A 21,565-nucleotide genomic window follows, 5' to 3' on the forward strand; every position below is an offset into this window, starting at 1 on the left:
ACTATCCCTTACAGCTGTGGTCTGGAGGACCTGATTGAGAGCATCTGTACCCGTGCTGGTCCTCCCTGACCACCACCGGACCACAGCCGTGACCTTGGTCGAGCCGTGACAAAGCGAAAGCCGAATAGAGGGAATGGTGAGGGGACTGTTGAGGGGACAGGGGAGTGGTATTGGCCACATGTTTCATCATGTCCTGGTTTTCTTTTGTGGCTTTTTTCATGAGGGCTTTTAGTATTCCTCTAAATCTCTATCTTCTCTCTCTCTCTCTCTCTCTCTCTCTCTCTCTCTCTCTCTCTCTCTCCGCTCTCTCTCTCTCTCTCTCTGTCTCTCTCTCGTTCTCTCTCTCGCTCTCCAACTCTCTCTCTGCACGGTGTAAGTCCTAAGTCTTTAGGCCTAAGCCCTCGTGGGTAGCCATAAGTAACGTCTGGGTTTAGCACGTTGCTGGGGCTGGTTGGGGCCCTCCAGAGGAACCACAGCTTAATTCACCCAGCACTTGAAGGAGACGGTCCGTCTACAGCCTAGACCCACGGCCAACCAACGGGTTTACTGTGGGGCTATGGGCCAGGCAAATTACCCCATCTCACTCATCTTCTCTCTGTCTCGATCTGTCTCTTAGTTGTCTGTCTGCCTGTCTGTATCTCTTTGCCTCTACACCTCTAATTGTTCCTGTTCCTCCCCTTCTCTTTGCCTCTCACTGTCTCTTCATTTATTTTCTCTATTTTTTCCACAATTGTCTTTCTCTTTGTCTGTATATTCTCTGTCCTGATGTCTTCCTAATACTGTATATGCCATTTAGCATACACTTTTATGACTTACAGTCATGTGTGCATACATTTTATATATGTGTGGTTCCGGCAATCGAAGCCACTTCCCTGGTGTTACAAGTATCATGCTCTACCAACTGAGCTACAAAGGACCAACCCATTCTCTCTTTATGATGAGCACAACATTCCTCAAAGTTACCGCCACTCCCCCTTACAGCCTCTACCACTACTACTCATTCCTCTAATCTCTTCTCTGGCCTGGCACGGTGATTTGTGCGAGTGTACTTTAACTACCACTATAGTTACTATGTATATCTGTGGTGGGCCGGCTAACGCCAGGAAAGATAAAGACGTGTGTGTGTGAATATTTCATTCAGGTACCGTACGATACTCCAAAGATAATCCATCTCTGAGGAGCAAGACAGGCGGGAGCGGGACGGAGAGTTTGGGGTTTGAGTGGCTCGGTAATCTCTCTGTATCTCCAACCTCGACATGACACGCTCTTTCCTCGCCACTTATTGCAGATGGGTGGATGTGATAAGAACGGGTAAACACACTTGGGCAGCATGTTTTCCAGTACACGTGTTCGCCTCTCAAATCATTCCCTGGTGCCACCACAGCTACTTTACAAATAATGGCCCCCATGTGTAAGGGCTCCAGGGCCGTGTGGGACTGGGGGACTGGGCTCGGTGCCCAGTCTGAAACCCTGTCAGGACGGCAGTAAATTTCCCCTTGTTTTCAGCCATTGTAATTTAGGGTCCAGATGTGCAGGAGACTGAGGACAGAGTCAGATAAACAGCTCGTTACATATTTATTTTCCATACATATTACGCTACATGGATTTCCGTTCTCTCCACCACCCCAGGGCAACACAACAAATCAAAAAGCGGTGTATGCATTGAGGCTTAGTGAATATGCAACTTTTGTGTATTGAGATTCAGTGATTGTAACATTTATGTCTATTAGGAAACATTGAATGTAGAATTAGATGAATAGACTCTGCTTACGATGCAGAACATCCATCCCACAGGTATAACTATCATGCATTATAGCACTTATGCCATAACGAGTAGCTCCAATACGAAGTGTCACTCATCTATAATACATGCTGTCGTATCAGCTAGAGTTACATGGATCGCTTTTCGTCCACAGCACCATCCACAGCACCTTCCACAGCACCATCCACAGAGAACAGTGACAGAAAAACAGGGCTGTGTAAGGCCATGTGATGCTGCGTCCTCAGTGAGGCTTGAGGCCGAGGCTGTCCTAAAATTGCCAGTGGACCTCCGACCACAGTGCCTGTTGGATGAGCGGATCTGTACTAATTAGAAATATAATGGGGGATGAAGGGACACTGCTGAATGAGGTGGGAGGGCTGATGAATACATGTGGATGGGAGATCTGCTTCAATTGGCCCAATAGTTTTCTGTTGAGGGATAGCATACCGTGTGCTGTACGGTATGGGCTTTGTGCGGTAAGATACAGTTTATCTGTGTGGTGGACAGAGACCACAGGTCATACAAGGACAGAGTTTGTGAAATGTGGAATATGTTTATTGTCATGAATTGTGAGCTGAACATATAGATGCTATGGTATTTTTCAACATACAGTAGCAGGGATTAGAATTTTTCTAAATTCCATTTTCCCAGTCAATTGGTTGAGGATACATGCTAATTTATATGCAAATGATTCATTCCCTCACTGTAGTGTCTGCATTATGAAGCAGCATACTATATGCCAACACAACCCATAACAGGTATCATAACACATTACCCCTATCATCAGTCATAATACAACAGTCTACTGTGTATGTTCATCCAGGCTCTTTTCTCTGTGTTCAGTGAGGCGTGGCCCGTGCCTGGCCCAGGCCAAATGAGCACATACCAGCGTGCCATGATTTGGCCCCCCTGCCTCTCTCTCATTTCATTTGATCCTGTAGTGCTGCCAGTCTCAGCCCGCGCTCCCGGAGACACACTCACCAGATTAATGCCCCTTAATTAACAGTACAAAGTGACTAATTGGGGAGCATGTCAGAGGTATGTGTATAATTTGCACATCAGTAATGATAAGTTTGGGGAGATCCCCAGTGTCAAGAACACATCTAATTGCATCAGGGAATTATAGATACTGGTTGTTAATGCCACGGTAATTATACAGACATAGAGGGGGCACACACACACACACACACACACACACACACACACACACACACACACACACACATACACACACACACACACACTCACAAGCATACACACACACACACACAAATGTGCGTATACAAACATACACACACACACACAAGCACTGAAATGGTTGCTATACCGGTGTTTTACATATAATCTCTAAGCTAAAAATATCAGTAAAGTTCTGTGTTTGCCTAAACATTCCACAGGCTAAACTGCAATTAACAGCAGCGCTTTACCACACCTGATATTGTCCTTCTCTTCCCAACCTAATATTAATAAACCAACCAAATATTCATTAACCAGTGCAGGGCCAAACAAGTTAAAAACAAGAACCAATCATTAAATGACAGTTATTAGTTATTAGTGATTTTGTTCTTGTCAGTAGAAACCAGTTACCCAGTATGTGTAATTCCTAGCTACCATTACTGAAGCATTGAAGAATAAGATATGGTTAACCACAAAACATGGAAACATACAGTTGTTCAGAGACAGTCAACCATAGGCCTATCAATACCTGGCCAAATCTAAGGCTGTATGTGTGTGTGTGTGCGGGTGTGCATACCTCTTAGTGTATATGTGTGGGTGTACATACCTCTTATTGTATATGTGTGGGTGTGCATACCTCTTATTGTATATGTGTGGGTGTGCATACCTCTTAGTGTATATGTGTGGGTGTGCATACCTCATAGTGTATATTTGCGGGTGTGCATACCTCTTATTGTATATGTGTGGGTGTGCATACCTCTTAGTGTATATGTGTGGGTGTACATACCTCTTAGTGTATATGTGTGGGTGTGCATACCTCTATTTGTATATGTGTGGGTGTGCGTACACATGTGTTTGTGTGTGCATGAATCTGTGCCCTGTAAAAATGGCTGCTGTATGGGCCATTGCCAGACAGTCTGTTGCCAGACAGTCTGTGGCCACACAGAGAGAAGCAGCAGGGGCCCGACTCTTCCCCTAGTTTACAGCCCTCTGTGGAAGGAGGCTCATTCTCTCCCCTGACTGTCTGCTCCTGCTGCTGCTGGCTGCACTCTTTATTTTGCTGCTTATGCTACGGACGCTAATATTAGATCAGCCGAGACTATTGCTCAATAGAAAATGCTTTATGCTCGTTAAAATAATTGCTCTCAGTTTTCCAACCAATAAAATTGCCTTTGTAATTTGGTGAGGAATGTATCTTCTGAGACAATCACTCTCAGGCCGGAGCGATGGCAACAGTTTTAATTAGTGGCATCGGATTTCCACTGAAATGAATCCTGGGTTCTGCGCATAGCGGTAATTGCTGGATAATAGTCTTATTAATTCTGCCACACTAAAGGGGGTGAACAACAGCTCCACACCCCTCGCACCTCTTCGGGGTAATTTGGGCATTCCTACTTAATGGAATTCCGATCCAATGAATACTTGGCTACTCATTTTATGCAAGCACTCTCTCTCCAAAGGATGGAAACATGGGTGACTGCCGGGAGCATCCCGCTGTTCGGCTCACAAAGGCCGGGGCTCCCTTAGTCCCGCTGAAGAATTCCGGAGTGCCACGGGGCTGCCGGCCCACGCTGGTCGCCGCGGTGGGCTTTCACAGGAGTGGACCTCGCTGTTGTAATCCCATAATCCTGCTGCACAGGGGTCGGGGAGAGGGGGGAGGGGGAGTGGGGGAGAGAGCTTTAATTAAGATCTGGAGTAGTGGAGGTGAGGGGGAGAAAGGAGACGTGTGGGGGTGAGAAGGGGGAACCATGTCAGGTTGACTTTGCGATGCAGAGTGAGAGGGCTACTTGTTCAGGGAAGGGGCAGCTCCACATTACTCCTGGTCCCTCATTGTTCCTTTATATTCAGAGAGTCTCTTACATTCAAGCCTCTACGTGGTCTGTGGTCAGAAATAACAGTGTGTGTCTTAATGTTCTCCCCAAACCAGCTGGATCACAAAATAGGTCTCATGCTTATGTATTTTACAAACATGTTCAACATGTACATTTGTCTAAAGTGGATTCAATTTAAAGTACTTACATTTTAATAACAGTTAACATGCTGTGAGTAAAATAAACAATATTTTTCTAGCCTCTGCAGTTGGGTTTGAGTTCCTTCAGGGGATCATATAATTCCATTGTTGACCACATGAGGCCACTGTCCTGTGTCGATGTGTGTTGTTCGTTTAATATGCTAAACCCTGTAGAAGAGGAATGGTTTACATTCCAAAATGGTGAAAGTCACACTGTGGAGCTTCAGATGTTGTCAAACTCCATCCTTCTTGCTATCATTTTGTAGAAGCATTGTCTCTAAGTAAAATTAATCATAACACATTTGTCATTCAATTCATTATTTGTAAATAAGAATGTGTTCTTAAATGACTTCATGATGATATTTTGTACGGGTGATCGTTTTAATGAGATTTATGAATCTTCTTGTTAGCCACATGGATATCTGTTCAGTGAATTTGATCTTGTCATGTTTTGGGGAATTATTTGCAGCCGATTTAATGCATAATACTGCTTATTTCTGTGTTTATGTACATGTGAGAATTAAGCCTAGTATTCAGCTAGCATATAATAAGTCCTACTCGTTGGTCTTTTCCTTCTATATTTCAGTTTTACTCATTTCAGTCACTATTACTGTATCTACGAAGCGGCGGCAATAAATTATCCTTCAACACTACAGTAGCTGTACCGGGTTTATCTATCTGCTAAGCTTAAAAAGGGGACTCTTTTGCGAGGGGCAGAATAAATATGGTAATTATATATAAATGGATCATTGTATTTGATGTGTCCTAATGTGCAATGGTAGTAAAAAGCATAATACTAATGCTGTGCTGTAGAACCTGGTCTAAAATGTAATGTTACAGGGCCAACTCTCACTCGGTCTCTCCGTAATGAAATGACATCATTTCAGTACAAATCCCTTTACTTCCCCCACCTGGCCCCTCTCCCTCAGTGAGATTTCATTTCCTGCAGTTAGCCTGTATTATTGCCTCCTCTCCGGGGCTATTGATTTTACTGAATATGGTTATCACAATGCAAAAGCCTGCTAGCTCTCCAACCATTCATTCTACAGCATCTCACAGCAACCAATCTCCTCTCAGATCTGCATTAAGTTTAGCTGGAAAACATTCATTTCTGTTTAGACGATCAATATTTCTTACAGACTAATTGGAATATTATTAATCTAATATGATTGTAACATTTTGTGTAATATGGATGTTCTACTCTTAGGAAAGTAGGGGAAATAGCTAAACAATTGTTTGAATATTGGGCTTTCAGCAGTGTGTGTGTGTGTGTGTGTGTGTGTGTGTGTGTGTGTGTGTGTGTGTGTGTGTGTGTGTGTGTGTGTGTGTGTGTGTGTGTGTGTGTGTGTGTGTGTGTGTGTGTGTGTGTGTGTGTGTGTGTGTGTGTGTGTGTGCACATGGGCGTGCATGGGCGTGCACATTCTGCATCTATATGTTAACCGATGTGTGTGAATAGGATTTGCACTTATATATTATCTTCTGTAATGCAGCGATAGTTATGGACCCAATGAGAGTCCAATTATTTGTCCTTCAGGTTACTCCAGCTCCCTTCCACACCATTCCCAGCTGAGAGTTTGTCAGGGCAGGGCGTAGGTAGGTCGGGGTACTGAGGGGCCTCCAGGGCCAGGAAGCAGGAAGCACCTGGGGTCTTCTTGGGGTCCTCCTGGAGCCGGCAGATACGCCCGGCCTGCTTTAATACAATCACACACTGACAGCAGGGCGACCTCAGCTCTGCCTGATGGATATTGCTCTTGTCAACACCGTGCCACAGATCCCAGGCTCTCCTATCAGGAGCATGACCTTGCCCACTGTTTGCGTTTGTGTGTACATGAGTGTGATGTGTGTGCGTCTGTGTATGTATGTGTGTACATGTGTCTTTGTATCCAGTATGTGTGTGGAGGGAATAGATCTGAGTGTGGCCCCTCTGATGACCTACTTCAGTTTCATCATGTTGGCTTTGTGTGGCATTGTCCACATTCCCCTGATGACAGATAGACAGGAGGGGGATGCTGTCTGTTTTGCCCCACACACAGATTCATCGAGCAGGTGCTTCACTTTGGGCACTTCCTTAGAGGTTTCCACCACTTCTGGTGTACCCTTTTGATCTTGACCTTTGATCTTGACCCCTTTGAGTATGGTGATCTTGACTTGTATCATTTATTAGCTCCTTTATGCATTAATACAGCTGTTGACTTCTGTGAGAGTACCAGGGCAATGTCACCACCGACCACATGACATGAATCAAAATCAAATCAAATGTATTTATATAGCCCTTCGTACATCAGCTGATATCTCAAAGTGCTGTACAGAAACCCAGCCTAAAACCCCAAACAGCAAGCAATGCATGTAAAAGAAGCACGGTGGCTAGGAAAAACTCCCTAGGAAAAACTCCCTAGAAAGGCCAAAAACCTAGGAAGAAACCTAGAGAGGAACCAGGCTATGAGGGGTTGCCAGTCCTCTTCTGGCTGTGCAGGGTGGATATTATAACAGAACATGGTCAAGATGTTAAAATGTTCATAAATGACCAGCATGGTCAAATAATAATAATCATAGTAGTTGTCGAGGGTGCAACAAGCACGTCCAGTGAACATGACACTAAACAGGTAACACATTAACTCTCCATGGACTGGATCCATCAAATCATTGTGACACAGTTCATACTGACAAAACAGGTTATCACACAGGAAAGGTCCAATGCTAAAGTCATTTGTACATAGCAACATAACATACTGTATATAGGTAAAAATATGCTGTAGATAATCAGACTACTCTTCTATCAGTCAGACCACCTCTCATATCAGTCAGGTTATCAAAGGGGAGACCCTATGTCATAGTGCCTGTATGTTATCATAAACCTGACATAACCTGACATATAGAGATCCAATGTCATCCACACAACGGTATCCTCACTGTAATTGCAGATTGCTAAAATGAAAGGTTCATTTCCCTAACTACCCTCATCAGATCAGATGTATCTATCCCCTATCTATCTCCATACATACAGGTACAGACACAGTTACATCAGGCGTGACAGGGAGCACACTCTCTCCCAGGTATATGTCAGAGGATGACTGTGAGCCTCGGGTGTTCCCTGGAGTTGTGCTTTGCTCTGCATTGGGAACCTTTGAGATGTCATTAGATTTTATCACCCTGTAAAAGAATGCTGTTAGGGCCAGCCGTGCGTGTCATGTGATTACAGCATGGTATTCTGAAGGGGCAATAAGAGAGAGGCATCTCTGGTTGGGGAAGAGGCAGGGATCTGGAATAAAGGGGCTTGGTTGTATTTCAGTGGGATAAAGAACACGTAAGAGTTATCGCAGTAAACCTTCAGTTTCACTATGAGCTGCAGGTACAGTATTACAGCTAATCTGAGGGGCAGTCTGAGTGGGACTTCAATCTGAGATTTTATGTCTAGCAGTTCAGCACCTACATTACTACACCAGGAGGTTTCTGCTGTTATACCTAGGATGTTATATTGTGTTTGTCATGTGCTAGGTTACATCGATATTCAATATTGTTATGAGTAGCTTTCATGGGCAAGCTACAGTAGAGGCTCCAATGGGAAATGGTAGGCCTGTAAATGATTTCACCAACATGTATTAAGTCAGAGAGCTAGAGTGATTCTCTGGCCTCCGTGTGAGGAAGAAGAGGATTCACTGAAAACCCCCAATAATTAGCTGATCTGATGTAAGGCTGATGGTAAAACTAAACTACATTACATTTACCACTCATTCTAAAGGCTCACAAACCCACAGCTAAACGGATAAAAGCAGGGCCTTAGAATGAAACAGAAATACATTTAGTCTCCTTCTGAGTGCTGAATACAGAAACTCAAAGCGAACGGGTTGTAAATTAGGAGATTCATTCATTACGCCGACTGTGAAGCTTGGTAGTATCAGTTGATAAGAGCAGGTTGAACACTGGATGATTCCCCAGTGCCCAGGCGGGATTACTCCCCTAATCTCTTCTGTCACATCCAGTGATGGCCCAAATCTCCCCTCGCTCTGAGGGGCGTTCAACCTGTCAATTCAAATGAGCAGGGTCTTAACCAACACCTCTCTCACACTCGCAGAGCACTCACATGCACCGAGACTTGTTTAACATAGGCCACGTAGTGTCTGCTAGCGGCATGCATGCTAAAGCCAGGAGATCAGAAACTCACTCCAATGAGGGGCAGGGTATTCAGGTTTAGGCTTGATGTTCCCTTTAAAATATAATTTGTGTGTCAGCCTGTGAACATGTGTGTGTGTGCATGTACAGTATGTGTGATATGTGTTGTGTGTGTGTGTGTGCGCGTGCGCGTGCGCATGTTTTTGTCCCATGTGTACTGTAAGTTCAACTTTATAAACTTCAACTACCAAAAGGGCTTGATGAGACTGACAACCATCAAACCACAAACATATTTACAAGACATTACAACATAGCAACTGCATTCTTCCTTATGACTCAAAGATACATCTCATTATTAGTTTCAACGGAATATCCCTGTAAATGTTGAGGAAACTACACAGAGTTGAGATAACACGTACAGTAGATATACCCATAACTTGGAAGTTTTTTGAAAGCCAAGCCCATGATTCCATGGGATATAAGAGTACTGACAAAGTGTTGCTCTTCTAATCTGCAGGTAGGGTTAAGGGTCTGAGGGTAGGAACACTGCGGCTCTTATCATTATCATAAATCATAGTATTTAGTCATTCAATATCACGCTGTCCCCCAGGACCATAATCTGTTTACAGGAGCGCTGTAGCTTTACATAGCACCTCCAAATCCATACTGAATGCATTTTTAATTGGTAAATAAATGCAAAATGCATGCTAACAGGCAACTGTAGTGGTGCTCCTGAATGCTTGAATATCATTCTGAACATGATGTGCCCATTATGGATTTTGTATCAATGTGTGTTTCCAAGGTGATTTATAATATGCAAAGTCTCCAGTCTTTTGAGGAAGCATCATGGATACTCTGGAACTGACATATTATTTCATCTAGCCCTTGTACAATGTCCAAAATCTAGACTGAAATGTGATGCCTTGTATACCTGTGAACCAAATAAAATGTGATCCAAATTGTTTTTTAAAACATAAAGTTTTAACCTGACCATTATGAAGGGATGAGAAATAGCATTGTTTTAAATTGTAATGTATTTAATTGCTTTTAAGAGAGTTTACAAATCAAGCAACATAACAAATAAGAATATAAACAAAGTACAATATAACAAAAGTGCCATAATAAAACAGTGGTATGTATAACAGATATGTCAGATACATTAGTAAAGCCAATGTATGATGACAGTTCCTTAATTCTTTCTCATTTTAATCAATTGTACAACAGAGAAGGACAGTGCTAGGTGTCAAATCCTAACAATGCCCAATCTCATATTTATATGAGTAGGGCACCAGGTCAAGCATAAACCCTGGGTAGAGGGGCTGATTGAATGTGGTCTGGAATGTATACAGGTGTGTCACTGTGTCAGAGGAGACTCTGTAGAAGGACAAAATGCCGGCCGGACAGTTCAGATAAACCTACTCTTTTGGCGGGTTGGGAGTCTCCCTGGGGTTTAAGGGAGTTGTTGGCGGGTGGGACTGTCATCGACGTGTATGTAGGTGGCAAGGAAGTCAGGCGCAGGAGAAACCAACTTAGTATAACTGGAGTTATTTAACCTGTTAGGGCTAGGGGGCAGTATTGACACGGCCGGATAAAAAATGTACCCGATTTAATCTGGTTACTACTCCTGCCCAGTAACTAGAATATGCATATAATTATTGGCTTTGGATAGAAAACACCCTAAAGTTTCTAAAACTGTTTGAATGGTGTCTGTGAGTATAACAGAACTCAAATGGCAGGCCAAAACCTGAGAAGATTCCATGCAGGAAGTGGCCTGTCTGACAAGTTGTGTTTCATCTTGGCACTTTTTATTGAAGACTGAGGATCTTTGCTCTAACGTGACACTTCCTACGGCTCCCATAGGCTCTCAGAGCCCGGGAAAAAGCTGAACGATATCGAGGCAGCCTCTGGCTGAAACACATTACCGCTTTTGGCAAGTGGCCGATCAGAGTACTATGGGCTTAGGCGCGTGCCCGAGTCGACCGAATGCTTTATTTTCTTTCGTCTGTTTACCTAAACGCAGATTCCCGGTCGGAATATTATCGCTTTTTTATGAGAGAAAAATGGCATAAAAATGTATTTTAAACAGCGGTTGACATGCTTCGAAGTACGGTAATGGAATATTTAGAAATGTATTGTCACGAATTGCGCCATGCTCGTCACCCTTATTTACCCTTTCGGATAGTGTTTTGAATGCACGAACAAAACGCCGCTGTTTGGATATAACTATGGATTATTTTGAACCAAACCAACATTTGTTATTGAAGTAGAAGCCCTGGGAGTGCATTCTGACGAAGACAGCAAAGGTAATAACATTTTTCTTATAGTAAATGTGACTTTGCTGAGTGCTAAACTTGCTGGGTGTCTAAATAGCTAGCCCTGTGATGCCGGGCTATCTACTGAGAATATTGCAAAATGTGCTTTCACCGAAAAGCTATTTTAAAATCGGACATATCGAGTGCATAGAGGAGTTCTGTATCTATAATTCTTAAAACAATTGTTATGCTTTTTGTGAACGTTTATTGTGAGTAATTTAGTAAATTCACCGGCAGTGTTCGGTGGGAATGCTAGTCACATGCTAGTCACATGCTAATGTAAAAAGCTGTTTTTTGATATAAATATGAACTTGATTGAACAAAACATGCATGTATTGTATAACATAATGTCCTAGGGTTGTCATCTGATGAAGATCATCAAAGGTTAGTGCTGCATTTAGCTGTGGTTTGGGTTTATGTGACATTATATGCTAGCTTGAAAAATGGGTGTCTGATTATTTCTGGCTGGGTACTCTGCTGACATAATCTAATGTTTTGCTTTCGTTGTAAAGCCTTTTTGAAATCGGACAGTGTGGTTAGATTAACGAGAGTCTTGTCTTTAAAATGGTGTAAAATAGTCATATGTTTGAAAAATTGAAGTTTTTGCATTTTTTGGGTTTTTGAATAACGCGCCACGGGATTACACTGGCTGTTACGTAGGTGGGACGATTTGGTGCCACCTACCCTAGAGAGGTTAATAAAGAATAAACAAACATGAACTCCAAAACCAACGTACATAAAAATAACATGGGTAAAAAATACCCGTAGCTCACCAATACAAAATACATGAAACCGATAACAAACAAAACAATCTCGGACAAGGACATGAGGGAAAACAGAGGGTTAAATACACAACATGTAATGAATGTTATTGAAATCAGGTGTGTAGTAAAACCAGACAAAACCAATGGAAAATGAAAAATGGATCAGTGATGGCTAGAAGACCGGTTACGTCGACTGCCGTGCACCACCCGAACAAGGAGGGGCATCAACTTCGGCAGAAGTCGTGACAGGGAGAGGTATATCATCCTCTTCCATGTTTTTCTTTCTCTCTTTGAACGAATACAACATCACCCGGTTGGAATATTATCGCTATTTTACGAAAAAAATCGCATAAAAATGGATTTTTAAACAGTGTTTGACATGCTTCGAAGTACGTTAATGGAATATTTTGAAATTTTTTGTCACGAAATGCGCTCGCACGTCACCCTTTGGATAGTTACCTGAACACATGAACAAAACGGAGCTATTTCAATATAACTATGGATTATTTCGAACCAAAACAACATTTGTTGTTGAAGTAGAAGTCCTGGGAGTGCATTCTGACGAAGAACAGCAAAGGTAATCCAATTTTTCTTATAGTAAATCTGAGTTTGGTGAGGGCCAAACTTTGTGGGTGTCAAATTAGCTAGCCGTGATGGCCGGGCTATCTACTCAGAATATTGCAAAATGTGCTTTTGCCGAAAAGCTATTTTAAAATCTGACACCGCGATTGCATAAAGGAGTTCTGTATCTATAATTCTTAAAATAATTGTTATGTATTTTGTGAACGTTAATCGTGAGTAATTAAGTAAATTCACCAGAAGTTTGCGGTGGGTATGCTAGTTCTGAACATCACATGCTAATGTAAAAAGCTGATTTTTTATATAAATATGAACTTGATTGAACAAAACATGAATTGTATAACATAATGTCCTAGGAGTGTCATCTGATGAAGATCATCAAAGGTTAGTGCTGCATTTAGCTGTGGTTTTGGTTTTTGTGACATATAGGCTTGCTTTGAAAATGGCTGTGTGATTATCTTTGGCAGGGTACTCTCCTGACATAATCTAATGTTTGCTTTCGCTGTAAAGCCTTTTTAAATCGGACAGTGTGGTTAGATTAACGAGAGTCTTGTCTTTAAAATGGTGTAAAATAGTCATATGTTTGAGAAATTGAAGTTATAGCATTTTTGAGGTATTTGTATTTCGCGCCACGTGATTCCACTGGCTGTTGACTAGGTGGGACGCAAGCGTCCAGGGAGATTAACTCAATCGGCGTGGCGATCAGAAGTAGCGGCTTACTGTACCCCACCATAATTTTATTGAGACCTCGATAATCAATGCACTGGCGCAGACCTCCATCCTTCTTCACAAAAAAGAAACTTGAGGAGACGTGTGAAATGGAGGGCCGAATGTACCCCTGACGCAGGGATTCGGAGACATATGTCTCCATAGCCACCGTCTCCTCTTGCGACAGGGGATACACGTGACTCCTGGGAAGTGCAGCGTCTATCACGAGATTTATCGCACAATCCCCCTGTCGATGGGGTGGTAATTGAGTCGCCTTTGGCATTTTCGGGGGGAATGCGCACGGTGGAGACCTGGTCTGGACTTTCCACCATAGTAGCACCAACGGAAACCCCTACCTGAGCACTCTCGGGACCACCCCGTGCGAGCGCTCAGTGGCCAAGAAAAAGTGGGGTTATGACAAATTAACCAAGGGAGACACAGCACCACGGGATACGCAGGAGTATCCATAAGGAAAATACACATTTTTTCCTTGTGACCCCCCTGCGTCACCATACTCAAAGGAGCTGTGACCTCCCTGATTATCCCTGACCCTAATGGTCGACTATCTAAGGTGTGAACGGGGAACGGCACTTCCACGGGTACAATGCGGATCCCTAAACTATGAGCAAAAGCTTGATCAATGAAATTCCCAGCCGCGCCTGAATCTACTAGTGCCTTATGCAGGGAAAAATCAGGAAAAGTAACAGACACAAACATAAGTGCAACAGAGGGCTCTGGATGAGAATGGAGCCTACTCACCTGGGGTGGCGCCAGAGCGCCCTGCCTGTTACCTCAATTCCCAGAGGAACCCACCCGGCACCGACCAGCAGTGTGACCTCTGCGGCCACAGATGGTGCACGAGCGGGAACCCCCTCCGGTCTCCCTGTGCACCCCCTCTCCCAATTCCCTGGGTCTAGGAGAGGGGGTGCGGGAGGATGGAACCACCAGACCCTGATCTGGACATCTGCGAGCAGCCAGCAGGTTGTCCAGCCGGATGGACAGATCCACCAGCTGGTCGAAGGTGAGGGTGGTGTCTCTGCAGGCCAGCTCCTGATGGATGTCCTCACACAGACTACAGCGGTAATGGTCAATTAGGGCCCTGTGATTCCATCCCGCACCGGCTGCCAGGGTCCTGAACTCCAGGGCAAAATCCTGGACGCTCCTCATCTCCTGCCTCAGATGGTAGAGGCGCTCACCCACCGCTCTGCCCTCGGGTGGATGGTCAAGGACTGCCCGAAAACGGCGGGTGAACTCTTCATAATGGTCCAACACCGCATCTCCTCCTCCACACACAGTGCTGGCCCAATCCAGGGCTCTCCCGGTGAGGCACGAGACGAGGGCGAAACTCTTCTCATGGTCAGATGGAACTGGATGGACCGTGGCCAGGAAAAAGTCTAATTGGAGTAGGAAACCCCAGCAGGTGGCAGCACTTCCGTCGTACCCCTGAGGCATGGATTGACAAATGCCACCGGGTTCAGGTTGAGAAGGGGCGCTCAGGATAGACCCCGGTTGGGCTGGTGGAGGCACTGGAAAAACTCCCTGTCTCTCCCAGTGGTCCATATTCTGGACAACGCGATCCATGGCGGCGCATAGATGGTGAAGCTTCTCCGCATTCTCCTGGATGCGCTCCTCTACCTCCATGTCCGGGGTACCCTCTCCTGCTGACTTCATGTTTTGGTCCGAGATTCTGTCATCGACGTGTGTGTAGGTGGCAAGGAAGTCAGGCGCAGGAGAAACCAACTTAGTATAACCGGAGTTATTTAAAAAAGAATAAACAAACACGAACTCCAAAACCAACGTACATAAAAATAACATGGGTAAAAAATACCCGTAGCTCACCAATACAAAATACACAAAAATACACAAAACACAAAATACACAAAACAAACAAAACAATCTCGGACAGGGACATGAGGGAAAACAGAGGGTTAAATACACAACATGTAATGAATGGGATTGAAATCAGGTGTATAGTAAAACCTGACAAAACCAATGAAAAATGGATCAGTGATGGCTAGAAGACCGGTGACGTCGACCGCCGAGCACCACCCGAACAAGGAGGGGCATCGACTTCGGCAGAAGTCGTGACAGGGAGAGGTATATCATCCTCTTCATTGTTGTGGCAGACAGAGTAACCATGCCAAGTGATATATTCTCCAGAGCAGTTAAGACACCAGGATTTGTCATTGGATCCAAGTTTACACAGACGGCTATGTCTTTTTCTGCTGATATCTTTATATGTCACCCCGATCTTAGTCTCAATTCTATTCCACTGTACACCCCAATCTTAGTCTCAATCCCATTCCACTGTACCTCCCAGTAACATCGTCCACTCAGACCGTCTTTACACAGCACCTGTGGCCAGTGTTCAAACCTCTCTGGATGATCAGGATATTGTTGATTATTTTCCATCACCCTCACCTGTTCGTTCCTCTCAGAGGGAAAGAGACGTCTGTGTGCTGTGTCTGGGTCCAGTGTGAGCTTGCAAGCATACTTCCTAAGTAGCCATGGTTTCACCCAGAACTCTTCATTATGGTCCACGTCGAGTTTCTCCAATCTACAGTGTGGATCCTCCAGCCTAGCTGAAAGAACCTTTAAGCCTGATTCTCCTGGGTGATTGAAGCTCAGGTCCAGCTCTCTTAGATGGGAGGGGTTGGACCTCAGAACTGATGCCAGATAATTACAGTCCTCTGTCACGCCACAGAATGATAGCCTTAGTATCTCCAGTTTACAGTTTGGATTCTGCAGACCAGCGGAGAGCCATTTCACTCCTGTATCGTGCAGGTCATCGTGACTCAGGTCCAGTTTTCTCAGGGAAGAGAGGCTTGCCTTGAGAGCTGATGCCAACATTTCACAACATTTATTGGTCAGGGAACATCTGTATAGCCTTAGTGTCTCCAATTTAGAGTGTGGACCTTTCAGTGAACTAAGGAGGATTGTCATTCTGCCATCATCATCATCATCATGATCATAATAATAATCATAATCATCATCATCAAACAGTTTAACCTGTTGGGGCTAGGGGGCAGTATTTGCACGGCCGGATAAAAAACGTACCCGATTTAATCTGGTTACTACTCCTGCCCAGTAACGAGAATATGCATATAATTATTGGCTTTGGATAGAAAACACCCTAAAGTTTCTAAAACTGTTTGAATGGTGTCTGTGAGTATAACAGAACTCATTTGGCAGGCCAAAACCTGAGAAGATTCCTTACAGGAAGTGGCCTGTCTGACCATTTCTTGCCCTCCTTGATCATCTCTAACAAATACAGGGGATCTCTGGCATGACGTGACACTTCCTACGGCTCCCATGGGCTCTCAGAAGGCGGGAAAAAGCTGAACGATGTAATTCCATCCCCAGGCTGAAACACATTAGCGCGTTTGGCAAGTGCTCTATCAGAGGGCCATTAGACTGAGGCTCGTGCATGAGGGGATAGCATGCTTTTACTTTCACTCTCTTTGTAATAAAAAACGATTTCCCGGTCGGAATATTATCGCTTTTTACGAGAAAAATTGCATAAAAATTGATTTTAAACAGCGGTTGACATGCTTCGAAGTACGGTAATGGAATATTTAGAATTTTTTGTCACGAAATGCGCCATTCTCGTCACCCTTATTTACCCTTTCGGATAGTGTCTTGAACGCATCGAACAAAACGCCGCTATTTGGATATAACAATGGATTATTTGGGACCAAACCAACATTTGTTATTGAAGTAGAAGTCCTGGGAGTGCATTCTGACGAAGAACAGCAAAGGTAATAACATTTTTCTTATAGTAAATCTGACTTTGGTGAGTGCTAAACTTGCTGGGTGTCTAAATAGCTAGCCCTGTGATGCCGGGCTATCTACTTAGAATATTGCAAAATGTGCTTTCACCGAAAAGCTATTTTAAAATCGGACATATCGAGTGCATAGAGGAGTTCTGTATCTATAATTCTTAAAATAATTGTTATGTTTTTTGTGAACGTTTATCGTGAGTAATTTAGTAAATTCTCACAGGGTATGAGATTCCTTTGATAAAGTTTGTCAGCAACACATCCACTGATGACATCTCTGTTAGATCACTCAACTTCTTGTTCTGCCAAAAATCTAATGGAAGTTTGCTTTCATCCAGACCATCAAAGATGAACATTACTTTACGGCCAAGATATGTATTTGTGTTGGTTATCTCTTTAAGTTCAGGATGGCAGTAATGTATAAGTTCATGAAGACTGTACTGGTCATTTTTTTTAAATTCAGCTCTCGGAATGGGAGCACAAAGATAAACATCCTGATACGCTTTTCCGTCCGTCCAGTCAAGTATCAACTTTTGTACAGATACTGTTTTCCCGATGCCAGTGATGCCTTTTGTCATTACCGTTCTGCCTAATGTCCACTTAAGGGTTTGAAAATGTCATTGCAGTTGATTGGAATACGTGGTGGTTTGTTTCTCCTGGATTCATTTTCTAACATCTGAACCTCATGTTCTTTATTAACCCTCCCACTGCCACCCGCTGTGATGTAGAGCTGTGTGTAAATACTTTCAAGGAGTGTTTGATCCATTGACATACCTTCAAACACAAATGCAAACCTCTCCTTTAGACTGGCTTTATGTTTCTCTTTAACTCTCTGTATAATGTCACCCACTTTCATCTGTGCTGTGCTCCTAGTCTGTTGATCATGGTCCATGGCTGGCGACGTAGCTCCACCCAGCTCCTGGACCAAGACAGGTTCTGTCTTCAGTAAGATCCTGTGGAAGGCTGATTTGACTTTTATTCCCCCTGAATTTAAGGCCTTGAACAGCTCCCTCATTTGTTCCTCTCTGGTCCGGTCAGTGTGAATGTTTGAATACACCTCTTGATGGATCATACACTTCTGGAGCAGGTGATCTGCTGTGTGCATCACCGTGGAAACCCTCTGAATGAGATACGTGCCTGTCCACAAACTCAGCATCTTCATTTTCCTTTTCATTCAGTCTCTCTAGAGAGTGTCGCTCCATTGTTGAGATAGCCAGTGTTCCTCTTTTCTCTACTCTCTTCTGTGTCCCCATCTTCTCTCTCCTTTCTGACTCCTGTTCTTTCTCCTTCTCCTCTGTTCTTAGGTAGTACCCTCCATATCGCTGTATACCGAGTATCAATGCGAAACCTTTCTTGTAACATTAATGCACTTTTCACAGTGTGGTGTTGTGGTGCTCAACTTTGACTCTCTGCCTTACATTCAGTCTCTCTAGAGAATTGTTTCTCCATTTTTGGGACAGCCAGGGTTCCTCTCTTCTTTCTTCAGTGTCCCCCTCTTCTCTCTCCTTTTCTGACTCCTCTTCTCTCTTCTTTCTCATTCCCCTCCTTCATTTTTAAGGTAGTGCCCTCCAAATCTCTGTATCCCCAGTCTCAATACAAAACATTTCTTGTAACATGAATGCACTTTTCACAGTGTGGTGTTGTGGCGCTCAACTTTGACTCGCTGCCTTACTGTCACTGAGAGCGAGGAGTGTGTGGGCAACCCATTTGAGCAAACAGGAAACCAGCTATGCTGGTTGGGTGAGAGAGAGAGGAGGGGAGTTGAGAAAGAGTGAGAGACTCCTTCCAATTTTGTCAAGTGTGTTTATGTCTATATATAGGTTGCAGCCTATACCAGGGTTTTTTATTGGCCCTCCAATGCGTTGCATAGCACCACCCCATTTGATGCACACAAACACAAACATTCACATTCATTCACACACATTGCTGCTACTCTGTTTATTATCTCTGCAGAGTCATTTTTCACCTACCTACCTACAGTGGGGGGAAAAGTATTTGATCCCCTGCTGATTTTGTACGTTTGCCCACTTACAAAGAAATGATCAGTCAATAATTTTAATGGTAGGTTTATATGAACAGTGAGAGACAGAATAACAACAAATAAATCCAGAAAAACGCATGTCAAAAATGTCATAAAATTATTTGCATTTTAATGAGGGAAATAAGTATTTGACCCCTCTGCAAAACATGACTTAGTACTTGGTGGCAAAACCCTTGTTGGCAATCACAGAGGTCAGACGTTTCTTGTAGTTGGCCACCAGGTTCGCACACATCTCAGGAGGAATTTTGTCCCACTCCTCTTTGCAGATCTTCTCCAAGTCATTAAGGTTTCGAGGCTGACGTTTGGCAACTCGAACCTTCAGCTCCCTCCACAGATTTTCTATGGGATTAAGGTCTGGAGACTGGCTAGGCCACTCCAGGACCTTAATGTGCTTCTTCTTGAGCTACTCCTTTGTTGCCTTGGCCGTGTGTTTTGGGTCATTGTCATGCTGGAATACCCATCCACGACCCATTTTCAATGCCCTGGCTGAGGGAAGGAGGTTCTCACCCAAGATTTGACAGTACATGGCCCCGTCAAATGATGCGGTGAAGTTGTCCTGTCCCCTTAGCAGAAAAACACCCCCAAAGCATAATGTTTCCACCTCCATGTTTGACGGTGGAGATGGTGTTCTTGGGGTCATAGGCAGCATTCCTCCTCCTCCAAACACGGCGAGTTGAGTTGATGCCAAAGAGCTCAATTTTGGTCTCATCTGACCACAACACTTTCACCAGTTGTCCTTTGAATCATTCAGATGTTCATTGGCAAACTTCAGACGGGCATATATATGTATTCTTGAGCAGGGGGACCTTGCGGGCGCTGCAGGATTTCAGTCCTTCATGGCGTAGTGTGTTACCAATTGTTTTCTTGGTGACTATGGTCCCAACTGCCTTGAGATCATTGACAAGATCCTCCCGTGTAGTTCTGGGCTGATTCCTCACCGTTCTCATGATCATTGCACCTCCACGAGGTGAGATCTTGCATGGAGCCCAAGGCCGAGGGATATTGACAGTTCTTTTGTGTTTCTTCCATTTGCGAATAATCGCACCAAATGTTGTCACCTTCTCACCAAGCTGCTTGGCGATGGTCTTGTAGCCCATTCCAGCCTTGTGTAGGTCTACAATCTTGTCCCTGACATCCTTGAAGAGCTCTTTGGTCTTGGCCATGGTGGAGAGTTTGGAATCTGATTGATTGATTGCTTCTGTGGACGTGTCTTTTTTACAGGTAACAAGCTGCAGTTAGGAGCACTCCCTTTAAGAGTGTGCTTGTTACCTGTATAAAGGACACCTGGGAGCCAGAAATCTTTCTGATCCCCTTTGCTATGAAGCCCCTAAGTAAGATCTGGTGTAACTAATTACCTTCAGAAGTCACATAATTAGTTAAATAAATTCCACCTGCGTGCAATGTAAGTGTCACATGATCTGCCCCATGATCTCAGTATATATGCACCTGTTCTGAAAGGCCCCAGAGTCTGTAACACCACTAAGCAAGGGGCACCACCAAACAAGTGGCACAGTGAAGACCAAGGAGCTCTCCAAACAAGTCAGGGAGAAAGTTGGGGAGAAGTTCAGATCAGGGTTGGGTTATAAAAAAATATCAGAAACTCTGAACATCCCACAGAGCACCATTAAATCAATTATCTAAAAAATGTAAAGAATATGGCACCACAACAAACCTCCCAAGAGAGGGTCGCCCACCAAAACTCACAGACCAGGCAAGGAGGGCATTCATCAGAGAGGCAACAAAGAGACCAATGATAACCCTGAAGGAGCTGCAAAACTCCACCGTGGAGATTGGAATATCTGTCCAAATCAAATCATATCACATTTGATTTGTCACATACACATGGTTAGCAGATGTTAATGCGAGTGTAGTGAAATGCTTGTGCTTCTAGTTCCGACCATGCAGTAATATCTAACAAGTAATCTAACCTAACAATTTCACAACAACTATCTTATACACACAAGTGTAAAGGAATGAATAAGAATATGTACATAAAAATATATGAATGAGTGATGGCCGAACGGCATAGGCAAGATGCAGTAGATGGTATAGAGTACAGTGTATACATATGAGATGAGTAATGTAGGGTATGTAAACATTATATAAAGTGGCATTGTTTAAAGTGGCTAGTGATACATTTATTACATACATTTTTCCATTATTAAAGTGGCTAGAGTTGAGTCAGTATGTTGGCAACAGCCACTCAATGTTAGTGATGGATGTTAAACAGTCTGATGGGCTTGAGATAGAAGCTGTTTTTCAGTCTCTCGGTCCCCGCTTTGATGCACCTGTACTGACCTCGCCTTCTGGATGATAGCGGGGT

General features: G+C 43.8%; 1 protein-coding gene across 1 annotated transcript; it reads right to left on the minus strand.

Annotated features, from left to right (window-relative positions):
• Positions 1-15,663: 15,663 nt before the first annotated feature.
• LOC106587443 (ribonuclease inhibitor-like) lies at positions 15,664-16,272 on the minus strand. Its single transcript, XM_014175841.2, has one exon. The coding sequence runs from the start codon at positions 16,270-16,272 to the stop codon at positions 15,664-15,666; it is 609 nt and encodes a 202-aa protein (XP_014031316.2).
• Positions 16,273-21,565: the final 5,293 nt, after the last annotated feature.

The sequence above is a fragment of the Salmo salar genome, chromosome ssa26 (assembly GCF_905237065.1).
Source record: "Salmo salar chromosome ssa26, Ssal_v3.1, whole genome shotgun sequence".
NCBI lineage: Eukaryota > Metazoa > Chordata > Actinopteri > Salmoniformes > Salmonidae > Salmo > Salmo salar.